This window comes from Lepus europaeus, chromosome 17 (genome assembly GCF_033115175.1).
Source record: "Lepus europaeus isolate LE1 chromosome 17, mLepTim1.pri, whole genome shotgun sequence".
NCBI classification, from domain to species: Eukaryota; Metazoa; Chordata; class Mammalia; order Lagomorpha; family Leporidae; genus Lepus; species Lepus europaeus.
In genome coordinates this window covers 40,931,627-40,943,847 of record NC_084843.1, presented here as the reverse complement: position 1 = coordinate 40,943,847, position 12,221 = coordinate 40,931,627, and the positions used below count along the sequence as shown (strand labels likewise).

Sequence of the window (12,221 nt, the reverse complement as noted above, 5' to 3'; positions counted from 1 at the left end):
TACTTATAAGTCTTCTTTTAAAGACATTAATATAAGAGATTTATATAAAACAACTCAGGTTTTAAAATAAATAAGTAGGGGCCGGTGCCATGGCTCATGTGGTTAATCTTCCACCTGTGGCGCCGGCATCCCATATGGGTCCTGGGTTCTAGTCCCAGTTGCTCCTCTTCCAGTCCAGCTCTCTGCTATGGCCCGGGAGGGCAGTGGAGGGTGGCCCAAGTGCTTGGGCATCTGCACCCGCATGGGAGACCAGGAAGCAGCACCTGGCTCCTGGCTTTGGATTGGCACAGCACCGGCCGTAGTGGCCATTTGGGGAGTGAACCAATGGAAGGAAGACCTTTCTCTCTGTCTCTCTCAAATAAACTCTGTCAAATAAAAAAAAAAAAATGAGTAAAAATCTCTGTATCTGAGTAGCATTTAAAGCAAAAAAGTATAAAACTATATAAAAAATGTCATTTTTTAAATCAGTATAGTGTATATTCTACCTGGAGACTTAGCAATTACAAACTCATCTGTGCTAAACTCAGCATCAGAAGCTGCAAGAAATTAAAAAAACCTGGTAGTAAAGCAATGATAGTAGAAACTAATATGCTCCACAAAGGCACAAAGTTAGATATATAGGTGGCTTCAGTAATAAAATTCACTCATAAAATGTATTTTTTGTCATCCATAGAAGTTATCAACATTATTAATTTATTAGGCCAATTAGAAAAAAAAATCTTTGTAAGTGACCTATTAAGCCTCATTCCTTAATTGCAATTCAGTAAAACTAGAGATTTTTTTTTAAAAAAAGTTTAATGAAAGCCATTTATTTATTTTAAAGAAAGACTGATACAGAGAGTTAGCGATAGACAGATCTCCCACCCACTGGTTCACTCCCCCAAATGCCTGAAACAGTCAGATCTGGGCCAGGCCGAAGCTGGGGCTTCAGAATTCCATCTGGGTCTTTCATTCTGGTGTCAGGGGCCCAAATACTTGAACCATTATCTGCTGCCTCTCAGCAGTCATTGGCCGAAGTTGGATGGAAAGCAAAGTATCTGGGGGGCAGGCGTTATGGCATAGTGATATTTAGCCTCTGCCTGTAATACTGTTACCCCATTTGGGTGCTGGTTCCAGTCCCAGCTGCTGCACTTCCAGCCCAACTCCCTGCTAATGTGCCTGGGAAAGCAGCAGAGTATGGCCCAAGTGCTTGGGCCCCTGCACCCGCATGGGAGACCAGGAAGCAGCACCTGGCTCCTGAATTCAACTTGGCCAGTCCTGGTTGTTGTGGCTGTTTGAGGAGGGCACCTGCAGATAAAAGATCTCTTTCTCTCTCCATCTCTCCCTCTCTGTAACTCTGCCTCTCACATAAATAAAATAAGTCTTTAAAAAAAAAAAAAAAAAGCAAAGTATCCAGGACTCAACCACCTGCATCCCATACCGAAATGGATTCCAGTATGGGATGCAGGTGTCCCAGTTGGTGGCTTTATGCACTGTGTCTTAATGCCCTCCTGGTATGATTAATTTTACAAAAGTATAAAAGGGTGGTGAAAAGGGTCTTTGGAAAATATCATTCAAAAGCTGATAATCAGTTGGCTTTGGTAAAATTACAGAAAAGAAACTGAAATAGGCCAGAGATACTAGAATTGATATTTTGAGTAGAATTTCAGAGTCAAAAATCTGGATATGGGTAACTGAATAGATTTGTAGCAATCAAAGGTAAGTACTCTAAATGAACTTAATTTGTGGTTTATCTCCCATTCTGTATATGTGCATGTGTACTTGTGTATGTATATGTGTTTATGAACTTTGTGTGTGTGTGTATATACAGATAGTTAATAGGCTGACTGGTGTACCAATCTCTAACCACTGCTCTGTTGCGTAGACCTTCACCATAGTGTTGGGATCCCCTCATTTCACTTTTCGACCACAATGTGTTTCACCACTTTCTCTCCGATGTCTTTCTTCCAGTAGGAAGAAGATGGCAAGATGAGTGGAAGCTCTGGAGTTTGAGTGCTGGGATAGAATCTAGTTCCATTTCTTATCACATGTATGACCTTACCTCATCTGTCATACAGTGTTACTAGTAATACCTACCTTACCTGGTTTTATGAGTATTAGATATTTCTGAAGCCATTTACAAGAATGCAGAGAAGATGATAAAGGCTCGTAAGCAGTGGTGGTGGAGGTTCTTAGGAAAGGTTTTGGCCTTGGGTGCTGGACAAATTAGTGATGCATATCATTGGTAGAACTAAGAGAAATTGGTCTGTACAGAAATAAGGAAGTTTTTTTTTGTTTGTTTGTTTTACAGGCAGAGTGGACAGTGAGAGAGAGAGACAGAGAAAGGTCTTCCTTTTCCGTTGGTTCACCCCCCAGTGGCCGCTGCAGCCGGCGCGCTGCGGCCAAGCACCGTGCTGGTCCGAAGCCAGGAGCCAGGTGCTTTTCCTGGTCTCCCATGTGGGTGCAGGGCCCAAGGACTTGGCCCATCCTCTACTGCACTCCCGGGCCACAGCAGAGAGCTGGACTGGAAGAGGAGCAACCGGGACAGAATCCAGCGCCCTGACCGGGACTAGAACCCAGTATGCCGGCGCCGTAGGCGGAGGATTAGCCTAGTGAGCCGCGGTGCCAGCCAGAAATATGGAAGCTTTAACTTTTGAACTTGTATATTTTAAGTATTCCTGAGATTTCCAGGTAGAAGCATCGAGCTGGGGCTGGTGCTGTGGCACAGTAGGTTAATCCTCCGCCTGTTGCGTTGGCATCCGGTATGGGCACCAGTTCTTGTCCCTGCTGCTCCACTTCTGATCCAGCTCTCTGCTGTGGCCTGGGAAAGCAGTAGAAGATGGCCTAAGTGCTTGGGCTCCTGTACCCACATGGGAGACCAGGAAGAAACTCCTGGCTCCTGGCTTTGGATCAGCACAGCTCTGGCAGTTGTGGTCATTTGGGGAGTGAACCAACAGAAGGAAGACCTTTCTCTCTGTTTCTCCCTCTCATTGTCTATAACTCTACCTCTCAAATAAATAAATAAAATCTTAAAAAAAAATGCGTCCAGCTAAATGCTGGAAATTCTGCTGAGGTAAAGTGGGAATAATGTCATATTGAGAGAGATTTCAGAGTTACCATGTATGATTGATAATCCAAGTGATATATTAGATCATATTGACATAGAAAGGGGAAAATATTTTAGTTTAGGAACAAAAGAAAAGACAGCCAATGAGAGTAGAAGAAACCTGTAGAGAGGAAGACCTGACAGAAGCAAGGAAGTTTCAGAGTGGCTGCAGAAAGGTCAGCCAGGATGAGGGTAAGAAAACAGTTGGAAATTTGCTTGTTAAGAAATCATTAATGACCACTCAGAAATCAGCCTCATAATTGCTTTCCTTGATTTGGGAATGGAAGCTTCACCTTGAAATTTTGTGGTTATATTGAGAGGAAAGATGATAGTTTGAGAGAGATAAAAAATCTGGGAAGAATATGGGGTTTTGATGTTTGAATTGTTTGCTAATTTTGGATTAAGAATAAAGGCTCTCTGAGCCTGTTTTGAGGCAGATACAGTTAGAGAAAAAAGACAAATGCTGTAGAAGAGGTAATTACTAAAGCACTTGCCCAAAATGGACCCTTATGGAGCACCATGAAACACTTACACAGTACCGAGACTGAAGAAGAGATCTTATGGGAGAAGGGAATTTTGAGTGTGTTCACAATGGGTAGTATCTGGGTTTCTGGTAAAGTAGTACAATCAGAAATCATTAAGGACGATATATCTAAGTCAGAATAAAAAAACATGAGGTGAACAAAATGCTGATATTATGGTGGTCAATAGTTTAGTTAGAGTATACTGAAAGAGCTTTGAGTGATACTTGAAACAGAAAGCTTTGGAAAAGTTGGCTGGAAGGAATAGAGGGAGGAATACCAGATGTAATCTTGAGTTCCACTTCTTGATTTGTGACCATAAAGGAATTGAAGACACAATGACTGACTTTGGAGATGATGGCTAGAAATGTGGTGCTAAGTTAACCTGAAGAATGCTCGGTTTAACTAAAACTAGAGTCTGTTGAAAGTTAATATTTGAGGAGAAAAGGTTGAGAATGTAAGTAATTTTCATCACTGTTAAGACTGGAAAGCGGAGTCACTGGTAATAGAGTAGAACTGTATCTTTGGGATATAGTTATAGACCTGTTATAACTTGGGGCCGACGCTGTGGCACAGTGGGTTAACGCCCTGGCCTGAAGTGCTGGCATCCCATATGGGCGCTGGCTCTAGTCCTGGCTGCTCCACTTCTAATCCAGCTCTCTGGTATGGCCTGGGAAAGCAGTAGAAGATGGCCCAAGTCCTTGGGCCCCTGCACCCACGTGGGAGACCAGGAAGAAGCTCCTGGCTTCAGATCAGTGCAGCTCCAGCTGTTGAGATCATCTGGGAAGTGAACCATCGGACGGAAGACCTCTCTCTCTCTCTCTCTCTCTCTGCCTCTGCTCTCTCTGTATAACTCTGACTTTCAAATAAATAAATAAACCTGTATAACTTAAAAGTTCTTGGTTAGTGATTAAAACTATTATCATTCTTAATTTAAATGAAGAATGGAAATTTGAAAACAGTGTTTTTAATTTTCAGTAACTTTAAAGTCCAACCGTCTTTTCATATGCAAAAAATAAATTATTGAGGAGAACTTTAATTTCTTATATTTTAAAAAGATAAAAAGATATGAATTGAGTCTTCATATTCAAAATACTATAAGTAAACGATGCACATACAGCATTGTTTTCAGTATACATTCAGGAATTATGTTTGAAATTTTGTAGTTGTATTGTTAATTTATTATGACTTCTTAGTCATTTTTTTCAAATCCTAGATTAGGAGGTGATTGATATATTTGTGAATTCAATTTCAGTAAGTGTACATCACTGCTCAGAGAGAAGAGACTAGAGTGAGGAGGACACATTTAAGGTTGTGGCCACATACATGCAGACCTTACAACTTTTTAGTTTTGTTAGAATGCTGAATTTGAGATGCTGACAAGTAACAGTTATATATAAGAATTGCAAAATAGTTAATATATGGGAGACTAATAATTTTATTAGTAAAATAAGACTGATGAAATTTTAAAGTGCTCTTTTTTTGGTGTTTTTGTGTCAGGAATTTTGGTTCAGCTGTTATTCACACATAAATTACTTGACCATAATTGATAGCTATTACATTCATGCATTCTATGTGTTTACCTAGACTTTTTGGTAAAGATTAACTGTGTGTATAAACTCTTGCACTACAGATATAATTGCTTAGTACTTTGAAAAAAAAAAAAACTTTGAAAACCTTTTTATTAATGCATATAAATATATAGGAAAAATGAAGATAAAGAGAAAAAAATCATCTGTTATCCACAAAACTCCAACAAATGACTTGACTGCCTGATCTTGTAGACTGGCATTGACTTTAAGAAAATGTGGGCCGGCACCGTGCCTCACTTGGCTAATCCTCCGCCTGCGGTGCCGGCATCCTGGGTTCTAGTCCTGGTAGGGGTGCTGGTTCTGTTCCTGTTGCTCTTCTTCCAGTCCAGCTCTCTGCTGTGGCCCGGGAAGGCAGTGGAGGATGGCCCAAGTGCTTGGTCCCTGCACCCGCATGGGAGACCAGGGGGAAGCACTTGGCTCCTGGCTTCGGATCAGGGCAGTGCGCCGGCCATGGCGGCCATTTGGGGGGTGAACCAACGGAAGGAAGACCTTTCTCTCTCTCTCTCTCTTACTGTCTAAGTCTGCTTGTCAAAAAAAAAAAAAAAGTTTACTTAGTATATTTTATGTAACTGCATTTGATGCTTAGTCCTCATGAAAATCCTGTTAAGAAGGAAGGGTATATATTTTTACTGTCCTTGTTTTCTAAAGGAAACAAATTAGTGTTTTGACTGCATTTGAATCCAAGTCTTCTAACTATGGAATGTATAGTCTTTTTTACTGTAGCTAAAATCTGAAATCATTTTTCATGCTTTGAATTGGTTTATAACCATTTTTTGACATCTACATCTGTCTAGATAAAGATATTTAGTTGTTTGTGGTAAAATCATGCTATAGGGGGAAGAAAGATACTTGTGTCCAGAGTTTTTCATGCATTAGAGGGATTTAGATGCCAGGTAGCCTAAAGAGAAACATTGCAGGGCCAGCGCTGTAGTGTAGCAGGTAAGGTCGCTGCCACCTGCAGTGCTGGCATCCCCTATGGTGCTGATTTGAGTCATGGCTGCTCCACTTCCGATCCAGCTCTCTGCTATGACCTGGGAAAGCACTAGGGGATGGCCCAAGTGCTTGGGCCCCTGTACCCATGTGGGAGACACAGAAGAAGCACCTAGCTCCTGGCTTCAGATCAGCGCAGCTCCGGCCATTGCGGCCAGTTGGGAAGTGAGCCAGCTGATGGAAGACCTCTTTTTCTCTCTGTCTCTCTTTCTCTCTCTCTTTGCCTCTCCTTCTCTCTCTGTATAACTCTGACTTTCAAATAAAATAAATAAATCTTTTTATTTATTTATTTTTTTTGACAGGCAGAGTGGACAGTGAGAGAGAGAGACAGAGAGAAAGGTCTTCCTTTTGCCGTTGGTTCACCCTCCAATGGCCGCCGCGGTTGGCGCGCTGCGGCCGGCGCACCGCGCTGATCCGATGGCAGGAGCCAGGTGCTTCTCCTGGTCTCCCATGGGGTGCAGGGCCCAAGCACTTGGGCCATCCTCCACTGCCCTCCCTGGCCACAGCAGAGAGTTGGCCTGGAAGAGGGGCATCCGGGACAGGACCGGTGCCCCGACTGGGACTAGAACCCGGTGTGCCGGCGCCGCAAGGTGGAGGATTAGCCAAGTGAGCCGTGGCGCCGGCCTTTTTTTTTTTTTTTTTTTTGACAGGCAGAGTGGACTGTGAGAGAGAGAGACAGAGAGAAAGGTCTTTCTTTGCCGTTGGTTCACCCTCCAATGGCCGCCACGGCCGGCGCGCTGCGGCCGGGGCACTGCGCTGATCCGAAGGCAGGAGCCAGGTGCTTCTTCTGGTCTCCCATGGGGTGCAGGGCCCAAGCACTTGGGCCATCCTCTACTGCACTCCCGGGCCACAGCAGAGAGCTGGACTGGAAGAGGGGCAACCGGGACTAGAACCCGGTGTGCCGGCGCCGCAAGGTGGAGGATTAGCCTGTTGAGCCGTGGCACCAGCCAATAAATCTTTTTTTTTTTTTTTTTAAAGAAACATTGCAATTTTTAAAAAAGATGTACTTATTTATTTGAAAGGCAGAATTGGAAAAGATAGAGATTTTTCTATCCACAGGTTCATTCCCCAAATGGCTGCAGTGGTAGGAGCGTCATCATTGTCTCTAAACATGGGTGGCAAAGGGCCTAAGTACTTAGGCCATCTTCTGCTGCTTTCCCAGGTTCATTAGCGGGGAGCTGAGTTGGAAGTAGAGCAGTTGGGACACCACCTGGCCCTCATAAGTGAAGCCTGTGTCTCAGGCTGCTGCTTTACCCACCACGCCACAACATCAGCCCACAAATTTTTTTCATCTTGAGTATGCTTTGCTTAAAGTACAGTTTTCTGCAAGTCACTTTCAATTGTTAGACCTCTTAATGTTATTACCTGCCTTACATTTCTAATTAAAATGTTTTAAAGTCACATTATGTGATAGGAAAAATAAAGCCTTAAGTGAGCACTTCATTTATTCAGCATCATTAGTGAATGCCTTGTTGTACACATTAAAAATTTTTCTGTAGAGCACTCAGATTCCCCCTTTTAAATACTGACTTATTGTATATATTTTAAAAATTTGTAATATTTAAGCACTTTCTAAAACATACTTTGCTAGCTTCTTCAACCAAAGAGATGTCTATAGCACAAAGATGTATTTTTTGGTTAGTGGATTGTTGCATATGTACAGTTGCATCAACTGTGTGCTCTTCTGTGTTTATGGGTCTCTAAGGCCACCATCACTTTTTGCTACTGCTGTTTCTGCCTCTTACAGGCCTCTTTCTAGTTTACTTATTCTGATATGTTTTTCTCTGGAATATAGGTATTGTGCTTATAAGTAATTATGTGTTTAATAATAAAAAGATTCCTAAATCCTTGTGGGGAGCCCAGTAATATAAAGAGTATAACTAGTGCAGAGGCCTTTGACAGTTATTTTTGATATGCAGTGGCCTTTGTTTATTGGGTTCTTGAACCAGATATTATTGTGATCTTTGAATAAATGAGATGTTATAATAACTGTATTTTAAAGAAGAAAAGTTATTCTGATACTTTTTTTTTATTGGTGTTACTCTGATTTACTCAAAGGTGGATTTATATATTAATCATTTCGGATCAAATTTCTGATGTATATATGTGTTCTTCATTGGGTACAGCTCAGTTAATTTAGCAATTTAGTGAAATATCTATAATGGAACTTTCCTTTTGAATTTGGCTTCTCTCTCTCTTTTTTTTTCTGTCCACCAGGGAGTAACTATTCCCAGTCAGAGACGCTATGTGTATTATTATAGCTACCTGTTAAAGAATCATCTGGATTATAGACCAGTGGCACTGTTGTTTCACAAGATGATGTTTGAAACTATTCCAATGTTCAGTGGCGGAACTTGCAGTAAGTGCTCTAAATTCTCATCCTTCCATGTATTGGAACCCTTTTCTTAACGTATCTTGAAGCTTATAAAAAAATCTAAAAAGAAATTTACCACATTTGAAGTTTATGCAGGAGCGTATATTTCTGAAGTATCTGAACTAATAAATTAGTTCCGTTGTTCAGCTCATTGGATTAAAGAAGCTAAGAACAATGGTTTTAATATTCTTGAAGCCAAATTATATTTATGAAAGAAATATTCTGTACTGTAGCCACCAAGTGCAGCCTGAATTTTGATCAAATGACTACAAAACCTGTTGCATCAGAGATGCAGCATGAGAGTTGCAGTGGGATTCAATTTACTGATCTTGGAGCAGGAATGAGTTCTTTAATAGTTTAGGAAGACCTGGTATTGGCAGTTTTGGTAAGAAAACAATGGAAAGGAGACATGGCAATAAGCTGAAGTATGAGTGAAGGATAGATTGCCTCTGAGTGTGTAGAGTATCAGGGAAGCCTAGGCTTAGATAATTTTAGCTAAATTTCAGTCTAGATCTGTTAATTAACAATGTAATTCTGGGAATGTCATCTTCTGTTTGAATTTGTCCATCCATAAAATGAAAAGAATTTGAAACTTCCTGCATAAGTACTAGGTGCAGATGTCACTGATGTCTGCCTTTAATTTATTTCCGTCTCTGACTCTACTAACCTGTATAAACCCAAATCCGTTATCTTGATCCTGTTCTGCTTCTTTGTTATTCTAAGCCAGTATCTCTAGCTAGACTAATTGAAAGCGTAATACCTGAACCCAATGGGAGAAAATACAGAAGGAAATATTACACAGCCCATAAAACACTAGATGATTGCTCTTTTTTCCTGTAATGGAGTTTCATAATACTGGAACTTAAATACCATCTTTGCAATGATCAGTCATGTTCTCATGTTTAAGAAATACATTGTACTAGCATTAAGGTAGCACTTCACTCTTTTTTCTTTTAAGAACTCTGATACTTTGGTAATATTTTCAATTTGTTATTAATTTTAGTTTTCAGTTTTGCTCCTTAAAAATATTTAATTTAAAATGTTTCTATTCCTAAATCAGTTTACACCTAGAAAATTAATTGTTTCATGTTGCTTATCTTAGGGATAATCAGTGTCATCAGATCTTCCCTGTTTTCTTAGAGCAATGTAACTTTATCAGTTGCCATAAATTTATTAACATAGCATGTTGAAGGCTTCAAAAGAACCTCATTGATTTATTTTTTTTTTTCATTTCAGTAATTATAAAAACTGCTAAGTCCAAGGCACTGGGTTGTTGAAAGTGATTGACATAGGAACTTAAGATTCATGGAGTAGAAGGGAAAAATACCTCATGTTCTTTTAGTAGTATGGGTATCAGTCTTAGAGCGCTAAGAAAGGTATAAAAATATTAACAGAGATGGTAAGGGAAAAAGAATACTCAGTTCAGTAATCCTAGCTAGTGTGATTTTTTTTTTCACATTGGCCCCTCTATTAAAAAATCTCTTCTTGGTTTTACATTGCCATCCAACGTTTAAACCCTGGTTTGTTCCTGCTGACCCCTTTCCCCCTTTCTCATCTTTTCCTTTTTTGGTCTTGCAGTATGTCCTTTAACTTCTAGTCTTTAAAATTATTGACTATTAAAATCCTTTTAGTCTCTCCTAATTTTCTAGTTCCCTACTTATGCACTGTGATTTAAAACTGTGTAGTGAAGCTATGTTATATAAATAATGTTGACAAATGGAGATTATATGTGTAAGTTATTATGCTGAATTCACCAAAACAGCTCTGGGGGTTGTCAAACAGTTTCATAAAGGAAGTTCACAGATCTTTATTGAACACTGGAGAAAGCATACAGTTTAGATGACATTAATGCTGAAGGAAGTATTAACAGGCAATAGGAAATAGCTTAAATTGAAGCACAGCAGAAGGAAATGAGCTGGACAAAAAAATGTAATGACATAGAATAGACTAGGAATGGAATGTGTGACTGACTGTTGGAAGATCTTAATGGGGATGTCAGAGTTGATTTGATAAATACTTTGGTGTCTTGATAATACTAGATATTTATAAAGGCAGTTGTTTAGAAAGTTTATGATTTTATGGGAGAAAAGTAATATAAAGGAAACCAATAATGTGAGTTGTCTTAAGCCAAATGTACTAGGGCAGTCAAGTGAAAGTGATTAGTTTTGGGGGATGGGAGAGTGTTGTGAGTTTTTTGTTTTGTTCTTGTTTTTGTTTTGGTCAGTTGTGTCTGAAGATTTTGTTGAAGTTTTGGTCCTGGTCAAGTGAATGATTCACAGACAGGAAAAGAAAGAAAAATGAGTTTGTGAATTTGAGATTTGGAGACATGAATGTTGATGTTGGTTTTAAAACATGCTTTAAATCTGATGAAAGTCAACTGTTCACATTAAGATACTCTGGATATTTAGAAGTAAAGGTTCGAATCTAGATTAAGAGATATATTCTTATATTTTTGGAAGCATCAACAAAGAATAATTAAGCCTTTCATGTAAACATGGTATGGACTAAGTGGAAGGCATGTAGAAAAGTTGAGGGCATGGAATGACAACTTGGATTAAGGAGAAGAAAACAAAACTAGAAATGAAAAATATGTTGTGCAAGGGTGTCACATGGTAACAGTCCTTCTCTCACTTGATTACTGTCTTAGTATTTCTAAGTGAAGGAAAAATTATTATATTCTAAATATCTAAAAGGGTTAAAGTGTTAATTTAAAATGATCAATGTGGTTTTCTCTAAAGACTATATCAATATGTGTAACCCAAGAAAATTTAATTAAAAATTTAAATTAAAAATTAAAAATTTAATTTAATGTTTTAATTCTGTGGAGTTTCTCATCTCTTTAGAACACAAGCATATCAAAGGATATATATGAGAATTGTATGTTAGAAGTCAACAGAAATCATATGAATGTTGGACTTCTGTTAAATTAGGATTATTTATACAAAATGACAATGTAGACAATTTTTCTTGGTGATGATTTAAAATTTTTATTTATTTTAAATTTGTTCATTTATTTATTTGAAAAGCAGAGTGACAAAAAGGAAAGGGAAAGACAGAGAGAGAGAGAGAGATCTTTCATCTGCTGGTTGACTCCTCAAATGGCTGCAGTGGCCAGAGCTGGACCAGGCAGAAGCCAAGTTCTGGGAACTCCACCCAGGTCTCTTGAATAGGTGGCAGAGGCCCAAGGACTTGGACCATCCTCTGCTGCCTTCCCTGGAGCACTAGCAGGGAGCTGGCTTAGAAGCAAAGTACCTGGGACTTAAACTGGTACTCTGATACAGGATGTTGATTTTAAGAGGTGGCTTAACCTTCGTCATGACAACTCCTGGACCCTACCTACTGTGTTTTTAAAGGATTTATTTATTTGAAAAGTAGAGCAATAGAGAGAGATAGAGACAAAGAGATCTTCCATCCACTGGTTTACTATCCAAATGATTATAACATCCAGGTTTAGTCCAGGCTCAAACCAGTAGTCTGGAACTCTATCCTGGTCTGCTACATGAGCGATAGAGACCCAACCAAGCACTTGGGCCATCTTCCATTGCCTTTCCAGAAGCGTTAACAAGAGATGAGATCTAGAAGAGAAGCAGCTGAAACTTGAACCTGCACTTGGATATGGGATGCAGGCATTGGAAGCCAGTGGCCCCTTTTAGTCATCT

General features: G+C 39.7%; 1 protein-coding gene across 4 annotated transcripts in view; it reads left to right on the top strand.

Annotated features, from left to right (window-relative positions):
• PTEN (phosphatase and tensin homolog) overlaps positions 1-12,221 on the top strand; it is a 101,941-nt gene that overhangs the window by 70,807 nt on the left and 18,913 nt on the right. For all 4 annotated transcript variants that reach the window (XM_062214638.1, XM_062214636.1, XM_062214639.1 and 1 more), the window contains one exon: positions 8,406-8,547. In XM_062214638.1, coding sequence (XP_062070622.1) covers positions 8,406-8,547 — 142 coding nt within the window. The remainder of the gene's footprint in view (positions 1-8,405; positions 8,548-12,221) is intronic.